The sequence below is a fragment of the Ailuropoda melanoleuca genome, chromosome 2 (genome assembly GCF_002007445.2).
Source record: "Ailuropoda melanoleuca isolate Jingjing chromosome 2, ASM200744v2, whole genome shotgun sequence".
NCBI classification, from domain to species: domain Eukaryota; kingdom Metazoa; phylum Chordata; class Mammalia; order Carnivora; family Ursidae; genus Ailuropoda; species Ailuropoda melanoleuca.
The window spans coordinates 55,847,800-55,873,630 of NC_048219.1; the positions used below are offsets into that span (position 1 = coordinate 55,847,800).

Consider the following 25,831-nt stretch of genomic DNA (forward strand, 5'->3'; position numbering starts at 1 on the left):
ACAAAAAGTATTTTATGAACATTGCAACTACTTTCTTACTCCATTGAATCTATACTACCCTCACAGGAACATTTCTTAAACTTTGGTTATAACACACTAATCCAGAGAGATGCCCCTATCAACCTGGTTAGGGAAGTCCTACACACCACCCCTCTTCCCAAACGTCCTGAGAAGTTCTGCACGTACTGCCACCGCCCACCTGAGGGACTCTAACCCTGGGCTTCTCCTGCTTGCTAAACCCCCTTTCCCTGTGGCACTTGGGAAAGCACCCATCAGTGGGGAATCTTGCCCACCAATACCTACTTCCTTCAGCCCCTCATGCCCAATTTGCAATGTTTATAAAATCCAGTTAAAGTGAAGATAAGTGGCACACTTGGGGAAAGGTATTAGAAGTCATAAAAGGCAATGTGAGGCTTGTATGTGAAAATGGACAATCCCTCATCATTTTTCCTGAGATAACAGAGGTAACAAGAGGAAGAGAAAAACCTCAGGTTAAGTATATAGACATGAAGGAGCCTCAGAACTTTCTAGATATAGCACAAAGATCCCACCAGATGTCACCCTTGCCTTTTTCCCACTTCCCCCAAAGCCAGAGCAATCAATCTACCACAGAGCTTCCTAAGCTGTCCACTTCCTAAGCTGCTTTCCAAACTTCAGCTTTTTAAGGGTTTCACGTCACATCATTTAAAATTCATATTCTCCTAATAACAGAATCTGGTTTCTTAGGACACAGCTCTGGGAAAAACATAAATGTTAGTGTTTCTACTCAGTGGTCTGTGAGATTTGCGTTTCTCCTCACTGGCCACAGAAGGGAGCCAGAGCTCTTCTCTTCTGAGAACAGGTAAAGAAAACTCCCCACCATCCTAGCAGCTCCGTGGGGAGAAAGGAAACCAGGTTCTGGCAACACGTTTGACCCACTAACTCATTTGGTCAGAATGACTGTTCCAAACCACATTTCAACTGCAACAAAGGTTAGCTTTTCTCACATTAGGTAGCTGAACCTATACTTGGACTTGGCAAATACACATGTGATCTGTGTGTTTCTGTGGGGGCAGTGTGTCTGCTGGGAAATAGGAACCACTTTCAAACAGAAAGAAACTAAAACCTAAAACTGTCTATGCTGATGAGAGCCTTGAGTCAGTTAATGGAAATACTGAAACCAAACCTTCAGAATTATTAGGATATATTATATAACTCAACAGCCATGGACCACACACAAACGTAGATTAAAACAAATCTAAAACAGTTAAAAACCACAGGTATTTTATATTTTATTTTGTTCTGATAATCTGGTCAAAGGCAAATTCACTTCAACAAAACTTATAAATTAAAAATACTGACAAAGGACACCTGGGTGGCTCATCCCATTAAGTGTCTGCCTTCGGCTCAGGTCATGTTCCCAAGGTCCTGGGATCAAGTCTGAGGGTGGGCTCCTTGCTTAGTGGGGAGTCTGCTTCTCCCTCTGCCTGCCGCTCCCCTTGCTTGTGCTCACTGTCTTTCTCTTACTCTATGATTTAAAAAAAAAATTTTTTTTTTTTTAATTTTAAAGATACTGACAACCCAGGGCGCCTGCTTGGCTCAGTCAGGTAGATGTCCGGCTCTTGATTTCTGCTCAGGTCATGATCTCAGGGTCATGGGATTGAGCCCTCCTCTGTGGTTGGTGGGGAGTCCGCCTGAGACTCTCTCCCTCTCCCTCTGCCCCTCCCTCCACTCGCTCATGCTTTCTCCCTCTCTTTCAAATACATAAATAAATCTTTTTTAGAAAAACTGACTTCTGAAACTAATGATATATCTTAATTAATTGGATTTAATTTAAAAAAATACTGACAATCATTATTAACACCATCATGACCCCCTCGGTGAGAAGTTCTGCATAGCCCGTTTTAAACTATGGATGAAGAGGTGTTTTCTGAGTAACAACTGAGTAAACCACCTAATGTTTGTACAGGCTGCTCTCCGACCTCCGAGGCCTTGATCTCTGTCCATTGTCAAAGGCTCAGCTCAAAGCATACCTTCTCCAAAAACCATTTTATTTCTCACTCTGCCCCAGAGTTAACCTTTGCTTTCTTTATCCTCATCTCTTTCCACCTCCACCACTTAGACTTCATGGGCACATCAGTCCCTCTCACTGAGGCATCTTCGCTCCTTTTCCGTAATGCCTAGCAATTACTACATGCCAACTCTCATTTTCAGTGTTTTCCTTGACACACTAATTCATTTAATACTCAACATCCTAAAACTAGGTGCTATTGTCACCCTCATTTTATAGAGAAAGGTACTGAGAAATAAAGAGGTTAAGTAATTTGTCCAAGATCACAGGCACAGTGAACAGAACCAAGACCCAAACCCAGGCAGTGGCTCCAGAAACAGTGCTCCCAAGGACTGGGAACACTGCCTCTCCCAGGAAGTGTGGGATCAACACCTGCTGGAACTGAGCGAAAAGGCAAAGCTCTAGGATGTGCTGCGCAGAATTGAAAACTCAGTTTTCTGAAGCTCTTTCTTCCCATCACCATTTTAGCATCCCAAATCCCAAAATAAGGCATTAAAAATCATCCATAACCCCTAACGGGCAAGCAGGTCACATACTTACTAGATCCAGATATGTTCAAGTCTTTACATTCTTCAATTTTAGCGTCACTGTCAAAATAGATCTTGATCTTGCCACTGTGCGCTTTATTGTCGAAGGTAATCTGGACACACAAAGGTATGGAAAGGTTACCGCCCAGCCAGAAGTACGGCACACTAGATCAACTCGGCTTCAAACAGCACTGGCACCCGAACAGCAGGCTGACTCAAAAATAATTATACTGATGGAAATGGCCTCATCCCATGATTCTTTCACAAGTTTCTATGATTAATGAAAAAATATGATTCAAAGGGTGACTACGTGAAGTTCTACCGAATCACATTCAGGTTCTGAGAAATCTTAGAGCCTAACAACTCACCAGTCCCAAGAACAAAAGCAAGATTCACCAATCTTTGACAAGAGAACACATGATCTCACATATTTTACTGAATGGAATTTAAAAGCATTTGCTTCCACTTAGTCCTTTGGGTATGAAATTCTAGGTCTCTACGAGGCTGGAAATTATTTTTCTGTTTGCTTCAAATGCTACATATAATGCTTTCAGAAGTGACAAAGATTGCTCCCAGGCTGCAGGCTGAATTTAAGATTTCCAAACGGCCTCAATCTTCCACATCAGGATTCAGTCATGTTGTTTATAGGTGAACTAGGCTGAGCATCTCAAGGCTTGAGAAAAGTATTTTGGGGGCTTTCCTAGGGGAGAAGGAGGCCTTGAGTGTGTCAGGGTTCGCGGAGGTGTCCTTGCAGCTCAGAGGCACTGAAACGGGGCCTGGAGGTTTAATTCTCCAGCCTCTGGTTTGGTCAGAGGGATAGTCTTGGATTCCAGAGTGTGGCTTGCGTGTGGAGCTGCCCGGGCCCTTGTGGACTTAATTACAGATCACCGACACATGCCGCTCTGCAAGCTCTTTGCCTGTGAATTTGGGGGGATTTCATAATGTGTTTTGTAATATGTAGGTCACCCCTGGGAGGTTAATCATGCTATTCTGTGCCAGAGACATTCTTCCGAATCACCACGTGTCAAGACTTATAATTACTTTTATTTCTTTGTGTACTTGTTTTCCGGTTGAGCTTTCCCACTAGGCCGCCAGCTTCCTGAGGGCCACTGTACCTGGACAGTATGGCCATGTTGGTGCGTAGGAGGGACTCAGGACGTGCTGACTGACTGCTGTTGAATGAAGTACTCCTCTGAGGTACTAAAAGGCGGTCACAGACGACTGTCAGCTCAGCATTTGGTTTTGCCCCTCCATAACATGGGGAAGGGAGGGAGGACGAGAGGGAAAGTGTGGAAGTCCACGGAACGAGAAAGCCGGTTACTCTCCCCTCAGAAGTGAACATTGTCCTCTACTGCACATGCGTCCTCCCAAAATAACAGAAGCAACAACTAATCCTTTGCTGACTGGCCCTCAGATCAAGGGGGAGCAGTTTCTGCCTGGAGGTTTGAACACACTTGTTACAACAGTTGCAAAGACCTTCCTTTGAAAATAGGAAAAAACATCATAGACACTTAAAACACTTGTCATCAACTTTTTTTCCTAATGTATTAGGGGTGTAAGAGGTCAAAACCAATTTTGAAAATTCCTCTTTCCAGCCCAGAAATCTGGTTTTAAAAAGTTGTAAAGGGCTTGCTTCATTTTCTGAAGTAATGGTGTCTGGATCAACAATGCTAGAAATTGTCATTAAGCTGCTTTAAATACAACGGCGTCTAACACATCTCTATAGGCCGGCGTGTTTTACACTTGCTTCTGCAACAGGAGTAGAGAAAAATGATAAAAAACCAGAGTTAGTGTGACAAGACACTTGCCGTGTTCTGAAAGACGTAACAGTCCGGTAACTCTCGGGAATGAATCGTCTGTAGGTCAATGCCTTTGAGGTGAAAGGAAATTTCAACTTGTAAGAGCCTGAATAAAAAATATTACAAGGTATAAATTGTCACAGTCTTACTATCCTACTCTGCTTTCCCCCTCCCTGTCTCCTGGGAAATGAGACTTAAAAACTTACTGACCGATAAAATTCCAGTCTGAAGAATGACAAGTTCTTCCACTCCTCAGCAGACTTGGAGAGGTCTAAGTGCACACAATCTAGGGCAATGAAACAACAAGAAGAATTGTTTCAGGCAACAATCAAATGCTAAAAGTAGTGGGACAAGGTGTGCTGAGCAGCAGGACACTTGAAAGTTCCAAATATCTTCCCACAAAATCCATATTCATTGTAACAAGACCTGTAACTTGACAGGCAAGAACTTGGAGATATCACCTTAATTACATAATCACAGCTAACATCACCAGTAATGGGAAAAAGAGACGTCATTTACCTCTTGAAATAATGTACCATTTGTGTGCTATTCCTGCCCAAAATGTATAACCTCAATCAAGTCATAAAGAAACAGAAAAACCCAAATGAGGAAAATTCTACTCTTTTAAAATGTCAAGGTCATTGGGGGAAAAAAAAGGCTAAGGNGGCGTGGCGGGGGTGGTATGGGCAGGCAGTTTTCTTTCTTTATAAAGAACAGGACAATGCGTGAAATGTGAATAGGGTTTATAGATTACAGTACTGTATCCATGTTCCTTTGTGCTTTTGAGCACTGTATGGTGGTTATATAGGAGAATGTTCTTATTTGGGGGAAATGCACATTGAAGTATTTAGAGGTAAAGAGACATCGGGTCTGCATCTTATTCTCATACATTCAAGAGAAATATTTATACATTGGAAGAACGATAAAACAAATGTGGTAAAACGTTAGCCTTTGGGAAATCTAGATGAAGGGTACACAAGGAAATCTTTGTGTTATTTTGCAACTTTTCTGTTAAGTCTGATGCTCTTTCAAAACAAAAAAAAATTAAATAAAGAGAAAAGAAAGAAACTTAGGTTTTATTCAAGTAAAAACAAATGATGAGCTGTAAACTATAAAAGAATAATTCTAAAAGCCTCACATGGAAATAGTCTCATCACTGTGTAGCTCAACACCTTGGCAGGAAAGCAAGGAGGTCTAGAATCGGTGAATGCCTTTCAAGGTCACAAAGCCCTGACACAGAACAGGGGGGAAGCCAGCCTGGCTGACTCTTGTCCAGGCTGTTGCTGTCCCATCCTGCTGCCTTTGAAATGGAAAAGTCAGGGCTACTGGCAGTGCCTACTGCCCAGGAGGTGCTCAAGAATCTTGGTAGACTTGATGGCCCATTCTTTAAGCATCGTCTCCCACTGGGCCTGCAGTAGCAATGACCTCCCATCACTAAACAGTACATGACCCTGGCTCAGCCACCTCGCCTGACTGAACACCAGTTTCCTCAGCTGTAAAGTAAAAGCCAAACTGATGATATTTAAGGTCCTTCCACCCCTCACATTCTTATTTGAAGACAAAGTAAAAGAAAACATTTAAATTGACTTGAACAAGTGGCTAAATTCTGAAAAGAGAAGGACATGTTCAAAATCTAGGTGCCACGTACTGTCCCGGGTCTCTTTCTCCTGTATTTCACTCACTCTATTTCTTTTTTTCACTTTTAAATATCTCTAAAACAGATGAGTTTTAAACAATATTGACGGCATCTTAGATTCAGAGAAATACAACAGCATTTGTTAATTTTACATTTTATGTAAAATCCGCCTTATAAAAAGTCTATTTGGTTATTCAAGTTTTGTTACTGTAAGTACAGAGTTACACTTTCTCTAAATACACATTCAGGGCTCTCTGAAGTCTGGCTGACCTTATGTTACAGTCATTGCTAATGAGGCCACCAAACACCCCGTGGCAATAAAACCTAAGAACCGAGTTTTGGTGTTTTTTAAGGATGGCAGAAGTCTTAAGTAAAACACCAAACCTCAAATAGAACAAACTGGTATTAGAGTAGCAGCCTCGTCACTCGAAGAATCTCATTTATAGGGCAGAATACTCCAGCAAATGAAATAACAAAGCTCTTACAGATAAAAGGAAGGTAGAGTTCACATGTTCTTAAAACAACAGGGAAAATGAAATGCTCGTAATGTCTCATGCTGAGAACATGTGGAAAGGAGAACAGGAATTCAAAATCTGTGTCACAGAAAATCAAGTACTACTGTATGAGAATGACAGCCATCTAAATGTTATAAAAACATTTTTTAAAACAGTATTTATAACAGTCCCCCCAGCGAGGCCACACTGTAAAGCTACATAGGTCTAGAGGCAGGATAGCCCACAGCATGATTCACGGGAAACCCTTACCCTGAACTACACAATCGGTCGGGCAACTAAACAGAGACCCACCGAGGAAGTGGGCACGGAGGGTGACCTCTGCATTTAACACACCATAAGAGAACTCTCTTAGTAATAAAGATGATGCAAAATTCATAAATAGGTAATCTAGAACAGCTTCTGCTAATTCACCTACATAAACTATAATGCCTTACTAATTCCCATTCCTATCATGTGCAGGCTTCCTCCAACATGTCTGAGAAAAGAAAGTCTAAGATCCAGTATCAAGTATTCTAAGAATATTCTTTACGTCTTTTGAATAGATATGCCAAAAGGTTCCCTTTGACGAACTCTATTTCATAAGTCAAAAATACAATTAACTTGCTACAACAGTCTCTCTTAAAATAAAGTCAAATTAATAACCAACTTCTCTCAATTTGGTAAAAACTATTCCATATTCTGGTAGAAGGAAAACGAACAAGGACACCACTGCCCAGGAGTCAGTTAATAAATCCTGCTCTCTGGCATTACCTATTCTACCCAGCCACTGACGCTGACTTTGGCCACATTTCTTTAAACTATTTTCCAAGAAAAATCAATTGAGGAGACCAACAGAAGAATCACTGGAAAATAGTTGTAAGATGCATCTAATTAAGAGGACAAGGGGCATTTCAAGGCTGTCGGCCACAGAACCAAGCTGCTGCCAGCTGGGTGATCTCTGAAAGCAGCCTGGGGCCCCTGGTGGTGCTGGTTTATGGGCTCCTTCTCCCAGAGTCAAGAGCATGGGGCACATTTACTCATGAAGAGATGCTCAACGGCAGCCTGCGGAAACAGACTCAGAACCTCTGTTTTACAGGTGTGTTCTTTGATTCTTTTACCAAAGCGTCTTAAGATGGGATTATAGGAAGTATGGTCGAATGAACTCCGTGATGCTCTCTTCTAAATAAAACCATTCTACCTTTAAACTGCTCCTAGCCCCCCCCCACTCCTGAACTGTTAGCTTCTTGAGGAGTCATGACTGATTAATCTTGGTAGTACATGACCCCAGTACATAAAACAGGAAGTGCTTTGGGCATGATAGCTTCTACACCAGAGATTTGTTGAATGAATGACAAAACTCCGGGAGCCTTAGGTCAACCACGTTGCACTTACGTATAACGAGTTTTTAAATTCCTAACAGAGTGGCACAAAATAATTCTACCTGATTAGATATTAACTTTTTGCTAAGCAACCTCCTCAAAGAGAAAATGAGTTGCTAACCACAATTGGTCTTTGAAGAGCATTAATGTAGTTAACATATAATTGCCAAGAGCACCAAGCATTTTAACATACATTATTTCATTTAGACTCTTTTTTTTTTTTCAAAAGCCTAATTGCCTCCTCACGGAGGGAAAAACCTCAACAAACAGGAAACACCTGTACATGTACCTCAACCCCCCCCTCCCCCACCAATCTTGAGTTGTACCAAGAAGTTCCACAAATGCTCCCCAGTCCTATTGCAGTGAGTCCTATCTCAGTTCCCTGGTATATTCAAGCCTCAACTAAGTCAGCTGTCACAAAAGCAACCTCGTTCCATTTGGGTTGTCAGCACATGAGAGGATGTCTGTTCTTACCACAGAAGATGATAAAGGCATATAATGAAATTATCAGTGCGTTACCTATTTCAATGTCACTGTCAATATTCAGTGTCTCATTAGAAGGAAACATGGTCCCTTGCTTGTAATGCTGCTTACAGACTTTTAAGCCAATTCTATTGTCTTCATTTTCTCCATAACCGAGGGTCCCCAGGGATATGTTCTTTAGATGATGATACTGTTAAAAATAGTTAAATAAAAATAATATTAGCTTTTAAGAGTTTCATCAGAAGTTACAGCATATGGAATACACTTTTAGCTATTTTAAATTGTTTATATCAGATCCTTCAATAGAACTCCCCTGTGTAAAATACCACAAGGTAATTTTCTCCTGGTTGGGCAGGAAACACTGCCTTACGGAGCTCAGAGCTAAAGTAAACATGCTGCTGACAGACATTCCCACCTCCCAGACCGCCAAAGCCGAGGTGCTCTGACCTCACAGCCGACTACTGTCCGCTGCTCCAAGCCCCACCTTCCCAAACCACACTGGCCTCCAGGCAGTTCCTGGAGCTTGCCAGGCACACTCCTGCCTGGGCCTTTGCGGTTCCCTCTGCCTGGAACCCTGTGTTATCTGTCTGCTACATTTACTCCTTCAGATCTTGAGTCAAATATTACCACTTAGTGAGACCTTCCCTTACCATCCAGTGCAAGTTGCAAACACCCATCCCCAGCACACAGGCTCCAGCAGGCACTGCCAATCTCCCCCCCTGCTTTATGTCACAGCAGCTTTCACCTTCTGACACCCCATTGAAGACCCAAGCCATCCACACCCCACAGCTCACTTTGACACAACCAGCCTTAGCTTACATGAACTTACAGTAGCTCTCATTAACATGACTTTACCGTTAGCCTATCTGCACTAAGAGGGTTAAGAGGGCTTCACTAGCTCCCACCTTCATGAATATGACTTTATTATTCCAGAAAACTTTTCTTTCTTTCTTTCTTTGAGAGAGAGAGAGAGAGAGAGGGTGGGGGTGGGGAGGCTGGTGAAATCTTAAGCAGACTCCACGCCCATCACGGATCCCAACTGGGGCTGGATCTCAGGATCCTAAGATGAGATCATGACCTGAGCAGAAATCAAGAGTTGGACACTTAACCAACTGAGCCACCCAGGAGTTCCTATTCCAGAAAACTTTTGCCCAGTAACGTAAGTTACAAATAACTCTATTGTTCATTTCAGGAACTTCCAGAACTACTCACTTAGACAGATAATTTGAAGATTTAGCCTAATAAATCCAAAACTCTTTGAAACCATGCCCCTGTCCCCCCAAACCCTCACCTTCTTGTGTCCACCAATCCAAAGCTATTACATCATATCTTTACCCAATTCTAATTGAGCTCCCCTCACACCGAAAGGCCCCCCCTACATCAGACTTCAAAATCTGTATTTGGACTTTGCCCTCTTCACCCAAGGTACTAATGAGAATTATCAAGGGAGCATCTCCCTTACCTCTGTAAGCAATAAGCTCAGTTTTGCTTATCAACATGTTTTCTTGGTGGTGTTTTCAGGGAGCTAGCATTCAGTGCTATATATTTCACTTCTTCTCATTTGTCTGGTTCTCTTCTCTACAGTGAGGTTCTATAAGAATGGGGCTTCTGTCCATTTTATTCATGATGCATTCCCGGTGTCTAGCACAGTACCTTGTATATCATAGGCACCCAAATATTTATTGAATGAATGAGAAAAGAAAAAATAAGAATAACGATTTCTCTCCCCTAAGTGCTTTCTTCAGGCCTATCAATCTGGTTTCTCAATAACTGCTTAGATACAACTGCATATCCTACTCCATATTCTTTTTTTTTTTTTAAAGATTTTATTTATTTATTCGATAGAGATAGAGACAGCCAGCGAGAGAGGGAACACAAGCAGGGGGAGTGGGAGAGGAAGAAGCAGGCTCATAGCAGAAGAGCCTGATGTGGGGCTCGATCCCATAACGCCGGGATCACGCCCTGAGCTGAAGGCAGACGCTTAACCGCTGTGCCACCCAGGCGCCCCCCTACTCCATATTCTTAAGATTCAGCTAGGCTTATTCAGGCTAAGACATCAAAATTGAGACCCCGGAATCTTACATTTGGTATCTCATTCATCAAAACTTCTGAGGTTATTTATAAATCCACTCTTGGCTATTTGAATTTGGGTAAAGTAATATCCCAAAAGTAGTGGGTATAAAGGGATAAATTAAAAAAAAATACAAATCTTTAAGAAAAAAACTTAAATAGGCAAAATCTATCACGTGGAAATGTAGCTAGAGAAATAACAATGAACATTTTTTGGCACACTGTGCAAAATTTAAATTAGAATAGTTTAATACATGCATATATATATATATATTTTTTTTTTTTGCTAAAACAACAAAGTATCAACATGTTCTTAAAATGTAGGTCATTCACAACAAAACACTTGCCTGACTGATAGCAAAAAAGATGCTCTCATAGGCATCCTGCTGAGTATAGATACTGCAACTATAGTCATCTTCATCCATGCCAGGATATCCTTTTAAAAACAAGTGCTTAAAAGCAACAGAGTTCTCTTCTTTGAAAGCAACCACCATCTGGTTACTTAAACCAAAACGAACAAGCTAGAAAAGAAAATCAAATAAGAAGATGTGAATTTTCCATTTACCAGGGCGGGCAAATGCATTCTTATTATCATCACCCCCCCCCAAACATCAGCAAGTGTTTACTAACCACATTAATGTCAAAATACAAGCATCAAAAAAGAATACCCTCATCAAACTACATCAGCAAGTCAAAACAGTAAAATCACAGGACATTACCACTCCCAGTGACTATCAACTTCACTGGTCTTAAATGAAGGAGAAAAAGGAGAAATCCAAATCAGTGAAGTCAGAATCCATGTTTTGTATACGTGGGTTTCAAATTAATTGTTTTACAAATTGATGTACTCAATAAAGTAATAAGTCATTTTTTGTTGATTTAACATTTAGAAATTGTAATTATTTTTAAAAATCACAGCTATGTTACATAGCTTTTAAGAATGTTTTAGAAAAGTGGACTATATAATACTTACTCCAGCTAAGATGTAAGAGTTGTCAAAGGAATTCAGTGATCCCAGCTCCGCAAGAACTTTTATATAAGATCTACACCCAGGAGTCCCTGCTCCAAGATCTATAACACCAAAGCACCAGGAAGAATAACAGGGCTTGCTTCACCCCTCTGAATTCAAACCCATTCACTGTCAGCAAGCTCCCCCCTTCTTGTGATAAAATTCCTATTTATTTTCCCTTACACTGTATCCTAGCCCAAGGTTAGGCACTAAGGGCTCTCTTTACCAGGAGGGAATGTATTCTTCCTGCCCATCTTGGAACCCAATAAGTGGGGGAAATTAGCAGGCACTAAATGTGTACCCCCCAAAAACAGGAAATTATACACATAGCAACAATCTCCCTCTCTCTCGCTCATGCATATGCAATGACAGAAGACAAGTCAAACCTTTATGAGCCCTGTCCCACACACTCTTCCCCATCTACCCACTTTACCTCCTCATCTGCTTTATAAGACAATAAAAGTCCAAAAATTGTGCCCTAAATCTTCATCCCACTAAGTCTCTAAAGCAGTTTGGGACTCTGTTTCTTCACGTGTGAAATCAGCAAGTCCAACTACATGACTGTGGCATTTCTGCTATGTGCTGTCACTCCATGGTTGGATATGAGAGACTGCACAGCACTGAATCAGACATCAACTAATGAACCTTTCAGATGAAACACATGGTAATCTGCATATGCAAATGTATATACTACTTTTTAGTGATTTATATTTTTTAGCTTTTAAGTTTTGTCTGACATTTTGAAAAGGCTGAATAATTAAAAATAATGGCTACCATTTTCCAGCAACTATTATACTCCAGGTGCTTACTGAACTGCATTATAAGCGCGATCTCCGTTACTAACACAACTCAAAGGTGACGTCACTATGGTTAATCCCTACTTACGCATGTGGAAACTGAGATATAGCCCCATTAAATTGCCGTAAATCACGTAACTAGAGTGAAAGTCAGGTCTAACTCCAAAGTCACTCAATGGTATTATACAATTTCCCTCTGTCTTTGGGACTCTTATAGAAAAGAATTTAGGTGCTAGCTTTTGAGAATTGCAACTACTGTTTGAGGACGCACTTAAACTGACACTCTTTAGTATCTGTGCCTCACCAGGTCACATTCCTCAAATACCAAGTCAAAGGATTAAGCAATTGTTAAAACCCAGCTTATCAGATAAGAAACCCCACAGCATCCAACCTGTGCTAGAAATCAAGCAACTGGAAGCTAAAGATTCTTCCAAGCACATAACATCTGTCAGTGGTAGCTGTAGGAGATGCCAGAAAAGGTCATGTTGCCTTTTGGAAGCCAAAAGTAAACCAGGGTACCAATACACACATGATTGTTTCAAGGTTTTATTAAATACTGACACACAAATGAAAAAAAAAAAAAAAACAACTGGTATACATGCACATGAATTAAGTTCTTCACTCAAAGTCTGCTGAGTGCTTATTCTGTCCTGAGCTGGGATATGACGTGGGCAAGAGTACCAAGGACCGTGCCTAAAATTTACAATTTTTTAAAAATTTTAATTCTCCAACACCCTATGAGGGGGATATGACACTGGGCTCCACAAGGACAGGATTTCTCCCCCCTACTCAGGAACTGGAACAGTGCCCAGCACAGTGCCGGAGTCAAATACTGAACCCGTTGATGAATATAATCCCATTTCATACATGTGCAACTGAAGTCAGGGAACATATTCAGGTTGGAACAGCTAGCAAGTGTCAAAGTGAGGTCCGTTAGGCTTACATATCCTTTCTCTTGACCACCTGGCCACACTACCTCTCAAACAGATGCTGCCGACTTAATTCTAGAAGCAAGGATATTCAACCCATCCCTCCCACACTCAGATTTGAGCTAAAAAAAAACCAAAACAAACCAAAACAAAAAAAACACCAAAAAAACAAAAATCTGAATGGGGAATGTATAACTTGACGGAGAAAGTGGCATACTATTTGCTGATATTTTAAGCCAGCACCTTATTGAAACTCAAAGCTCATCAACTCAACTTTGGGAATGAGAGAACATGAAGGTGTGATCTCTGCTTGGAACCACCCCCATCTGGCATCAGGAACAAGAAATTTCCTCCGTTCCATTATTCCTAGAGCAAGCTAAGATCCACCTATATGGCCCAGCATCAGGTCAGGGTGGGATTTTCAAAGCACCTGTTAGTAGAGAAGAGAAACCCTCGGGAGGAGATCGTAAGTCCCCTTCCTGCTATGGCAGAATCAAACGTTCCCTGTGGAGCAAGAGTAAGATGATGGGGGTCAAATCGTTGACGGAAAAATGCACTCTTGCCCCACTAACTAGATCTTAAGATTTGCCAAGACTATGATATAAGACAGAAAAATAGTTACACACTAAGTGCAGCCTGGCAAAGATTGTGGAGGTAAGACCTGATTATGAAATCAGTGTAGGAGAAAATATTCTGTACCAGGTAAAAACAAGATACTGCTCTAATAATGGACAAAGACTATGGGAAGGAATGAGTAGAACTGGCAAAGGAATGTGGACACCTCTCTCAAGATTATAAATTACTGCAGAGTGCAGGGTAGGAATGTCTTTTTTTTTTTTTTTTAAGTTTCCTCCTCATCAACCTTGATAAAATGCCACCCATCCCATTAGATTTGAAGAGGGAGTGCTAAGAGACAGAAAAAGAGAAGGAGGGACAAATGGGATCTGAAGGAAGGAAAGGTATTCAAGAAATCTGCTCCAATTAGATATCACCCACGTAGCAAAATTTAACTAGAATGGTCCTCTAGCAGGACAAGAGTTGAATCTCTCCGAACTTTGTTAGGGGAGACGGTATACCCACACAAAAGGTAAATGATCGTTTCCCAGAAATAGTCTATTAAAAGCAAAAGCAGTGAGATAAATAACAGCAGGTATTAGTGTCTCCAGGAAAACCACGTGGTGACTGGTCAGGCAAGACTGGTGGGGGACTTCCAAGGGCACCTGCAAGATGACAGAGAAAAAGGATCACTCTGGACTTGATGGAACAGACAGGGCAGGAAGAGAATCCCTGGGTGCATCCAGCTGGCTGAGGTTGGGGAGGAAACAGATGAAAACCAGTGGAAAGGCAAATCGAAGGAAACTGTGGAAATCTGAATTTCAAGCTACACAGTCAAGATTTTCTTCTGTGGGAAAATGGGTACCACACAAGGTTCTGAGCAGGAGAATGACCCAATGAAGGCATTCTAAAAAAATTTCGTTTTACATTAGCATTCAATGCACTGGGGTGGGTGTGGATACGGAAGGCAGGCAGAAGACAAAGTCTGGAAGAAGCCTCGTTAACTTGGCTGTATTCTTAGACCGCAAACTGAGGACAGGTCCCATGTCTGGAATAAAACCAATCTGAGAATAAGAACACAAACCCTCGAATCTGACGCTACCACTTACCAACTGAACGGCCATAAGCAAATTACTTATTCTCTTGGACCCCATTTCCTCATCCACAAGAAGGGAGCAATAACTGACCCTGCCTCACAGGGTTGCCGTAAAGATGAAATGAGTGAACACGCAGAAAGCTCCGCCATGTGTTAGGTTCCACCTGGTCAACAGGGAGTATTCCCAGCAGGACACACAGCACAAGAGGTGCTTCATATATATTTTAAATTAATGAGATAAGAGTCTGTGCTAGAGAGAGGAGACAGTGTGTATGGCAAAGCATAAGTAGACACAGGGTTTTTTAAAAGATTTTTATTTATTTATTTGTCAGAGAGAGAGAGAGAGCGAGAGAGAACGAACAAGCAAGGGGGAGCTGAAGGCAGAGGGAGAAGCAGATTCCCCACTGAGCAGGGGGCCTGATGTGGAACTCGATTCCAGGACCCTGGGATCACGACCTGAGCTGAAGGCAGACGCTTAAGAGACTGGGCCACCCAGGTGCCCCAAAGTAGACACAGTTTTGAAGGAAGAATCCATGAGGTTTAGTAGACATCAGGACAAAAAAGGTAAGTCAAAAATCGGGATGTTCTATGCCCAGATAAGGTAGAGTTTTAGTAACATTAATAGATGAAGAAGCTGAACGGAAAGCTGTTTTGGCCATAGAAGAAACTGGGAAACAATGAAAATTAACCAAATGAAAAGGGGGACCTGATTTCTCTTCCTTCCAAGTAATACTAATAATGTACCTACTTTATAGGATGCCAAAATTAAAACTTCAAAACCAAGAATGAAAATGAAAAGATTTTTAAATGGAAAAAGCCAGGCGTACACATTTAACGGGGTCCCTGTATCTCAGCTTTGTCAGGTTCTTCTCAACTTTGTTGTTCCTTTTAAAGCAGCCTGGTTACCCTAAAACTTGGTATAGTGGAAAGCATGTCATACAATGAAACGACCCCTTTAGGATCACAGAATAAAGATGCAACTTCATTTACGACAGGAAGCTCCTCTCATTCCTAAAACTATACGAAGGTATTTTTAGAAGGTATTTATTTTTGTGTACCAGAATTAACCTCTTTACGAACATCTTTACATTGATAACAGGATGATTATTTGCCAAAGGAGCCAAATCCCCCAAACTGGCAGTATTTTCAAAAGGGCATGCATTTCAAGTGTAATTACCGAGCCTCCCTGAAATGAGTTCCAAACCATAGTTTCAAAAACTATATGAGAACTCTGATGGCTACTGTGATCCTGGGGATAAAGTCTGAATAATACGAAATTCAACAAAAATCCCAACGTAGCCCTTGTATGCCCCTGACAGGCCCAAGGGTAAGTATTTACTCACCGAATACGCTCCCGATGGAAGGCAAACAGAATTCTGTCTAGTCTCAAGTCAGAACAGTCAAAACTGCAATTTCAAAAGTGTGTTTGAAAGCAGATGAGAAATTTTAAGCACACACTCACTTGGAATTGAGCAGCGTTCGCCAGTCTCTGTGCTTCATTCAGATGCGGAACTCCACCCCACCCCCCACATATCGATATACTATTTTATAGACCTAGTTTATCTCTGTTTACAGAACCTGTGGGAAGATGACCTCAGAATCCCTTACTAAAGCAAGGTCATTATCGAAACTGAACTTCAACCTACCATCTGCCATCCAGAGTCAACATAATTTTACAGTTTTATGAATTTGAGTGTGGACTTTTCAGAACAAAAGTCGAGGGCGAAACACATGAAAACAGTTTCATCTTGGGATAAGGAAAAAAAAAAAACCTGAAAATACGAATTACCTGTGTGGTGACCATGATGATCTTCAAAATCTGCAACCCCAGCTTCCACGGAATCTGGTGTCTGGCTCGGTATTTTTCACAAGGGTTCATGAAGTAAAACTTCAGGTCTTCCCTCAGACATTGTTCTTTCACCTCAGAATCAAGATGAGCCATTGCATTTCTGCCACAGAAGACCAATTTTTAAATAAACAGAACATCTTGTTCATCAGAAAGTTTCTGAGGGACGGGGCGCCTGGGTGGCACAGCGATTAAGCGTCTGCCTTCGGCTCAGGGCATGATCCCGGAGTTATGGGATCGAGCCCCACATCAGGCTCCTCCGCTATGAGCCTGCTTCTTCCTCTCCCACTCCCCCTGCTTGTGTTCCCTCTCTCGCTGGCTGTCTCTATCTCTGTTGAATAAATAAATAAAATCTTTAAAAAAAAAAAAAAGTTTCTGAGGGGTGCCTGGGCGGCTCAATCCCTAAGTATCTGACTCTTGGTTTCAGCTCAGGTCATGATCTCAGGGTCATGAGATCAAGCCCTGTGTTGGGCTGCACACTCAGCATGGAGTCTGCTTGAGATTCTCTCTCTCCCTTCCGCCCCTCCGCCCACCTGCCCCCCGCTCATTCTCTCTCTCTCTCAATAAAATATTTTTTTAAAAAAGAAAGTTTCTGAATAATACTTTCTATTCACGTTCTTTACCTATTCTTACAAGCAAAATTCTCCCTTCAACCAGTGACCTCCTCTTCTCTTCAGAAAAACGAAAATTATTCAGGACCCTCTATCACTTGCCTTTCCACACAGTTATGCATCCTGTTCAAAATGGCCATTGTCAAAATTTCTAAGAATAGGATTTTATTTGCAAGACTCATCAATTCCTACATCTTAACATATAATATTCACCTGTCACTGGAATATTAACAAAAACTAGATGGGATACTTTCATGATACACCAGGTATGAAATCACAGAAATTGAGTATGGACTAATGGAATTAAATTGCTATGAAAATAGAGAATCTTTGTTCTATAATGTTGTACAGAATGATTATGCCCCTTTTTGGAAAATATAATGATGATAATAAGGTTCAAAAATTTAAATACCTTTAAAAAGTTAAAATTGTATTTATTTATGCCTAGTCAGACATTTATGTCACTTTACATTAGTAAAGTTTGCTTTTACTATTTTGAGGGCTCTGGACTCAGGAACGGGCCTGTGACTCAAGCTAGCCCAAAAAGAACCAATGAGTTGTGGTTCTAAGACTGTGATTATATCTGATGGGAAAGATGTCCACTAAGCTGTCACCAAATTGGGGTGTGCAAAACAATCCAGTGGCAGTATAGAAAGTATTACTACCTCTATTTTATCTTTTTTAGAAATTAATTTTATACTTTAATTTTTTAAGTAAACTCTATGCCCAACTGGGGGCTGGAACTCACTACCCCAAGATCAAGGGTCACGTGATCTATCTACTGACTGAGCCAGCCAGGTGCTCCTATTTTATTCTTTATCTTAAAAACAAAAGAAACCTGAACTCTTCTAATAACTAATATAACATATAGAATAACAGCGGTATATAATCGCATATAATTTACAAGTAAATATATACACATTGAGAACATGTGCTTAGCTTTATCATTGGATACATAATCAACAAAGTTTGGAGATCATAGACTTAAAGCAAAGGCTGTGAGTCTGGAGTTTGTAGAAGTCACCTTGCCATCATACAAGAGCATGCCAGACAAGGGAGCTAACACAGAACAAACAAAAGATAGACACTAAGCCTAATGAAAATACTTGAGTTCCTGGACCCAGCTGTGCCTGAAGCCACTCATCCCAAGACCTGCAATGTAAGCTAATAAAACTCTTCGGAGCTTACGCTAGTTTGAGTTAGTCTTGTGCTTCTTACAATAGGAAGTGTCTTAGTGGTAAATTTAAGGATTAAATTTTACTAAGTTCAGCCAATCATTCAAGGTACCCATTTCTAGGGGAGTTTTTATAATTGGGGCTCATTTGGGGGCATCTTTTCACCTGAAATATTGAAATGACCTATTTTTGTATTGACTTCACATCTACATTATCTACCTCAACTAACAAGTTTTAAAGAAGACTAAAGGAGAGGGGGTGCCTGGCTGGCTCTACAGAAGAGCATGTGACACTTGATCTCAGAGTCATGAGTTCAAGCCCCATGTTGGATGTGGAGCCTATATACACACGTACATACAGACAAGAAGGAAGGAAGGAAGGAAGGAAGGAAGGAAGGAAGGAAGGAAGGAAGGAAGGAAAGAAAGAAAGAAAGAAAGAAAGAAAGAAAGAAAGAAAGAAAAGAAAAGAAAGAAAGAAAGACTAAAAGGGAAAGAGCATCTTTAGGCTTATTTTAAGACTATTTAAGACTTATACTCAGTTAATAATTTTCTATCTTTAAATTGATTTTTAGATTTCCTATTCCCAGAATTAGTAGGCTAGGTTATTTAGAATTTTCCTGCTGGGTGGAAGGAAGAAAGGAAGGAAGGAGAAAGGAAAGAGAAAGGGGAGGAAGAGGAAGGTTAGAAAGAAAGGGAAGAAAGGAAAAGAAAAAGAAAAAAAGACAGATGCTGGATAAAATGCATATTTGTTTCTGGGGGCAGGTGGAGGAAGTACTTGTAAGGACTGAGGGGTCAAACACAGACCAATAAGTCCTAGAGATCTAATGCACAATATAGTGAATATAGACAATAATGTTATATTATAAACATCAAGCTTGCTAAGAGACTAGATCTTAATTATTCCCACCGCAAAAAAGAAATGACAATTCTATGAGGTGACAGAGGAGCTAACTATTGCTACAGTGGCCATCATATTACAATATATAAATGTATCAAATCAACACATTGTACACCCTAAATTTGTATAATGTTATACACCAAATATATTTCAATTAAAAAAAATAATAAAGATGTTTCTAAGAACACTTAAAAATTTAAGAGCAAGGAACTCCCAGCCTAGTCTTGGGGGGATCCTGGAGGAGTGGGGGCCCACTGCCATTCAGGCCCACTTAGGCTTCAGTGTGCAGCCCTGGGAAAGGGGAATGAGGGGGCCAGGACTCAAGGCCCAAAGCCCATCCAAGATCTGACAGGAGATCCTCTTCAAATTTAGATGGGGGTTCCAAACAGCCACCCTCTCAGAAAAGTACCTAGCATCAAAACAGCCTGTCCCCAAACTTAGAGGACTACAGAAAAGCCCAGAGTAGTTTCAAATCAAAGAAAAGAAAAAAGGAAATTTAAAAAATAGGCCCATCCCTAGAAATGATGCTCACGACACAGCCCTTTGAGCCTCGCACCTGGATGAGCCAGAGAACATCAGACCATGAACTTGCTTGGCTCTGGGGGCTCCAGACAGAGACTGCCCTGTCTTCTAGCAAACTCACACATACCTCTCCAGAGGTTCATCCGTGGACTTGGCCACTCTAACAAATAACTTGAAAAACACATTGACCAGATGGTCTCAAGATAAAACCAAGCACATGAGGAAACCAAGTAACATGAACAGTCTACTTAGAAACAGGGAGCAGAAACAGGGCCAAGTCTACAAGAATCTGACACGGGTTGGAAGACGATCATGGTCAGCATAGTAAAAGACAAGAACAGGTAAAAATATCTATAAGACCAATTTGGCAAAAACAAAAAATACTTTTAGAAATGAAAAATCAATGACCACATGCATCTCATCTCAAAAGAATGTGGAGACCTTTCAAATGTGTTTGCCTGCACCCAGGCCGGTCAGCTCTGGAATGGATCGGACCGCCCTACCGTGCCCTGTGCTGAGGCTGAGATGGGCGCTTGGGACTCTGAGCTGGAGAGCGCCCCTGAACAGCAGATGTTCGGCATCTGGTAGGAGAGAGATTTGTGCATGCACAGTCCCACATTACCACCTAGCTCCGTGAATGCCGGACCTAGTGTGAAAAGCACTGTGGAAACAGGCCCCTCTGACAGAGGGGAAATCCCATCATAACATACAGCGGGTGCGTGTCCTGAGGGCCACTGACAAGGAGCACCAAGGGAGGCATTTCCCAGAAGAACGTGGTGTCTTAACTGTGCCTGACAGCAACATCCACCGACAGGAGCCGTCAGACCCCTGAGAACATGCCAGAAGAAATCTTCTGAGCAGTACTAAATTTAGAGCTGACCACCATCACTTTAGCGGATCCCTGTTGATAATGGAGTCATCTTGATGATTCACGGTATTTTTTCCCTTTAATAAAAGGAAAAAGACATCTGAAAAGTTGTGACAGAACCCTCAGAACATGGCATGGAAACTCCTGCCTTGGTCTCTAGTGTGGGAAACACCACAATGAAGAAAGAAGAGACGGTGTTCTCGAGAACAGTGGTGTGAAACACAGGGCATTAGGCCAAATACTTAGTGAACACCTTGTGAGCCCAGCTCTGCCAGAGACACTTTCCTGTCTTCCAGCTCAGTGCAGCAGAAAAGAGAGATATGAACACATGAGAGTAAAATAAAATGTTTTCCACGCTATAATTGAAATATGCATTGAGCACCCCAGGAACAGAGAGGACACTGCCCCAGCTGCTTCAGATGGCTTCAAATAATTCTTTCAGCTGCTAGTTTCTTTGGCTACTTGGCCACTAAATGTTCAAAAAATGGTAACTGATGTTAACATTACTCTAAGAAACCTTATTAAGAAGATAATTCACAGGGACACCTGAGTGGCTTAGTTGGTTAAGCATCTGCCATCAGCTCAGGTCATGATTTCAAGGTCCTGGGATCAAGTCCCACATTGGGCTCCTTGCTCAGTGGGGGAGTCTGCTTCTCCCTCTGCCTGCTGCTCCCCCTGCTTGTGCTCTCTCTCTAATAAATAAATAAATCTTAAAAAAAAAAAAAAGATAATTCGCGCACATGCGCGGACACACACAGACACACACAAAGTAAGAGATAACAAACATCAGGGTCACTTATTGCGTTAAATTATTTACAGAACTCTATCCACCCAGAAGTTTTTCACTTATAGAGCAGCTGTAATACTTCTAGCATGGTGAAGGATAAACAGAAAAATGGAAAAGCTAGCACGAAAAACTCTCCCCTCAAGCATGCAGGAGCCATCTGGTGAAATAAAGGGTAGTACTAGTCAAATGTAGAAATACAGAAAAAAATTAATGTGAATAATAAAAGTTTGTGATAAGATGGCTCTTTCTAATAAGTCCAGCTTCAGTTTGGAAATAACATCTGGGGGCACCCGGGTGGCTCAGTCGGTTGAGCGTTACGACTCTTGATTTCGGCTCCAGTCATGATCTCAGGTTTGTGAGATGGAGCCCTGTGTCGTGTTGGGCTCTGTGTTCAGTGGGGAGTCTGCCTGGGATTTCTCTCTCTCTCTCTCTCCCTCTGCCCCTCCCCTCGAAAATAAATAAATAAATCTTTACCGAAAAAATAACATCTAAAGTTTGGAAGAAAAGGTAATATTTTTGGTTCAAGAATTCTGGAATCTCAAGGATAACGTAAATGCTTGAGTTTTCTAAACTTTATTTCCTGAGGGCTCTTTCTTGCCCTCTTCTTCCCAATTTGTAGATCTGCCCTATCTCCCTGGTCGGTGAAGGGTAGTAAACACACACTCACATATAACTAGACATCTTATAATAAAAACACAACTGTGCAAAACAAATAGTGTAACGTGAAAAAGATGGAAAACTGAAAAAACCAGAGGCAAGACAATATCACACGACTAAAACATCGCTGCATTTGACACATATGCATCCAGTATCCTCCCATGCTGAGCACCAGGCTGGGTGTTTGGTGTAGGAGGCTTGAAGCTTCCGTCACAACTTTACACGCAAGAATGAAGTCAGTGGGAGAAGCACTGCAAGTTCTGTTACCCATGATGAAAATCCCCAACAGGTTCAGAAAAGGACAGAGAGCGGTGAACTCATAACACAATTCGGGGGAAGAGAAACTGCACCATAAAAACAGTTAGGGAAGAGAAATCAACGACGATCTAAATCAGACCCATCAACGGCAGCAGAGTCGTGAAACTGAAATTGCTCGAAATAAATAAGAACAATCATGACTCATGAATTATTTATGTTTCACTAAACTATAGGAAATGCATGATCTGGATTATATAAGCTTAATAAACAGCACTGTTAAAGACCAAAGTATCAGAGGGAAAAAGCACAGTACTGGTGAGCATAAAAACAAGATCTGGAATAGAATGGAAATTCACCCACGCGATGGGCTAAATAAAAGCTAGTGATGCTAGAATGGCCAAGTAAACAGGACTTGGGAAAGAAAGAAGCCCGAGCCTTTGTACTATGGGGAGAAGTCAGAGAGGAAGCACATCAAAGCTACTGTTATTAAGAAAACCTACTCTTTCCTCAGATAATCAGGGCTGCGTAATGTCAGCTAATTTTAAGGCTATCGTGTGACCAATTCCAGCTTCAACATATCAATGACTAAGAAAGTCTATGGAAGCTTGAAGTTTTAAAAAATGCAAAAGAAAATGAGTTACCAGTAATTCTTAATCTCATGGGGTCATAACCCCCTATGAGAACTGGTGAAAGCTTTTGACCTTTGCCTCAGAAAAATGCACATACCAATTTCAATGATGGTACCTTGTTCCTATTAGCACAATTGGCTCAGCAAATAAGCTAACCAGCCCAGGCTGCTAGCTGTTCAGCTTGCATGACCCTTACCCTACTCAAAAAGAGGTAGAAAAGACTGTTTTCTACCACAGTGGCCTCCAAAGAGGGGTGCATACGCGCAAGGGGGAATTAAGACCATTCACTTGTATGTGGGAAGAAAGGGTTGGGACTTCTAACTGGACTAAGCTAGCAAAGACAGAAGTGAAGGTTTACAGGGTGTAATACAGAGATTATTATCTATCATGCCGAAGCTGTCCTCACTTGGTCAGAAGGACAGATGCCTGGGCCTCACGTAGGTATGCAAAGCATCCTGGGGGAAGAAAGCGAGTTCCCAAAGTAGGGGCTTGATGGTGGTGGCCTCCCTGATTTTCAGCACTGTCTACCACTAAAGGCTCATGTGGGCCCATTTAAGCATGTTTAGAATATACCATCCAGTTTAGCCCACCCTCACAAGGTGGGCAATGACATAAAGATTCTGGCAAAAAAATGAGACTGAACTGGAAAACTAATGAGAGCCTAAGTTAACATCAAGAAAATGGAAACACGAATACCCGCCTAGTGCAAAATTTGTTTGCCATGAGTTTGAAAAAGATGAAAAGCAGATCTGATCTGAAAAGAAGCTGGAAAAAAAAAACCAGATTTATCAAGAAAACTCTTTAGGGGCGCCTGGGTGTCTCAGTCAGTTAAGCGTCTGCCTTTGGCTCAGGTCATGATCTCAGGGTTATGAGATCAAGCCCCACATCAGGCTCCACCCTGGGCTTAAGAGTCTCTCTCTCCCTCTGCCCCTACCCCTCTCTTAAAAATGCTTATTTTACCTGTTTTATAGTATATATGATTCTACATACAATATACAAACATACATTCAGAGAGAGTGGACGTTCTTTTAATTGATGGGGTAAGTTATCTAAAATATTTGGGACCACTTGTCTAGTGTTTCAGAGCTCCAACCGCACCTTGGATGTGGTGGTTCTTTTGTTATCCCTGCTGATATTATAAACTCCTTAGCTTGGGAGAAACTGGTGTTTGTGCCCCTAGCTCCTGACAGACATCCCTGCTTTGGTATCTTGTACTGGTGCAGTGCTGCTAGAACAGAACGGGTTTCCTAATTCACAACTCTCTTGCTAGTCCCCGAGGATGACACAGTGGCAGCAGGGGAACCACGTCCCAAATCCACCCTTCCTGTACCCTTAGCACAGGGACCAATGAGTACCACCAGCCTTCCAGGAACCCACATCTGGGTAGCTCTGCATCATCTGGTCCCACCTACCCCCCCAAAAATGTCATCTTTTCTCCCCCAACTTAATAGTGTACATAATTTTAAAGGAACTGTAACAAACCCACCCTGGATTTGTGCTCTTTAGAGGCAACTTCTTTCATGTTTCTCCTCAGTTATTTACTTTAATATTTCTCAATAATGTTGTCCCACTATTTGTTCCTCTTTCAGATATTGTCAATTTTTATCCTCCCATGGAAAAGATGACTTTAGCTCTTATATCTGCTTCCCACAAGAAAACATACATATTTCGCCTCCCCATTCACTGTCCCCATAAAATTTTAATAAAACTTTTGAATACATTAATATTTGGAATTTATAAAGTGAATGTGCAAAGACTTTTCATTGTTGAATCTCTAGTGCACTGTGATTTTTATATTGCTTGTTTGTTTCTAAGTAGGCTCTATGCCCAGCATGGGGTTTGAACTAACAACCCTGAGAATAAGAGTTGCATGCTCTACTGACTGAGCCAGCCAGGTGCCCCTCCCCACCATTTTTTATTCTTTCTTGTAAAAAGAAGGTTTTGGTTAATTGCCTTTTTCTGCATTTGCTTAGTTTTCAACATACCAACAAGGACTCTACCACCAAACCGGCTGAATCTGCCAGCTTCCTTCAATTCAGTCTAATAAGTTGGACAACTTGTCAATTTGTTTCTTCTCATCATTCCCAGACCCTCATCCTTGTACAGTGCTTGCTTCCTAATTCTGATTCGGGGCCACCAATTTGGGAATTCCCTTCACCTCCTTCCCAAATTGGATTCCCCATTTCCTGGACTTCCTTTGTTCCTTCATTTTAATGGAGAGTATCTGTCAATCCCTTCCTGATAAAGGAAGCCTGGAAGGTAAATTTTGAGACCTCCCTTGATAGACACTGCTAGCTGCCTACCCAGTATCCATTCCTCCCTTCTACCTGATTTTGTTGAGGGTAAGAAATATATTAATACCCAAGAATAGGATAATTCAATATGAGAGCTAGACAAAGACACAGGGCCACTGTTTGCCAACTCGGCCGCACACAGAGTCACCTGGGGCACTTGAAAACCACTGAAGCCCAGCTACCACCCACAGAGATTCTGGCCTAATTGATGTGGGTGCAGCCTGGGCATCGGGGCTTTCAAAAAGCTCCCCAGGTTTGAAATCCTCTACCTTAGAGATTACCCGTTCCCGTCTCCTTATTTTATGAATGAGGCAATTAAGGGACCCTAAGTTGCAACCTGCCCCCAAAGAATCCAATTTACTGACTCCCTCCAGTATTCCCGGAATTAAATATTTCTTAAGGAGTCATGGCCTGTATGATAGGAATGAAGAAAAAAAAAAGCGTTATGTTCAAATCAACTAGT

General features: G+C 41.5%; 1 protein-coding gene across 3 annotated transcripts in view; it reads right to left on the reverse strand.

The window, feature by feature from the left end:
- The window catches only part of MCOLN2 (mucolipin 2), a 54,141-nt gene that overhangs the window by 19,899 nt on the left and 8,411 nt on the right, over window positions 1-25,831 (reverse strand). For all 3 annotated transcript variants that reach the window (XM_034653808.1, XM_034653807.1, XM_002919392.4), the window contains 6 exons: window positions 16,614-16,773; window positions 10,786-10,959; window positions 8,405-8,558; window positions 4,587-4,662; window positions 4,386-4,482; window positions 2,591-2,690 (listed from right to left, as the gene is read on the reverse strand). In XM_034653808.1, the coding sequence (XP_034509699.1) occupies window positions 2,591-2,690; window positions 4,386-4,482; window positions 4,587-4,662; window positions 8,405-8,558; window positions 10,786-10,959; window positions 16,614-16,773 (761 nt within the window). The remainder of the gene's footprint in view (window positions 1-2,590; window positions 2,691-4,385; window positions 4,483-4,586; window positions 4,663-8,404; window positions 8,559-10,785; window positions 10,960-16,613; window positions 16,774-25,831) is intronic.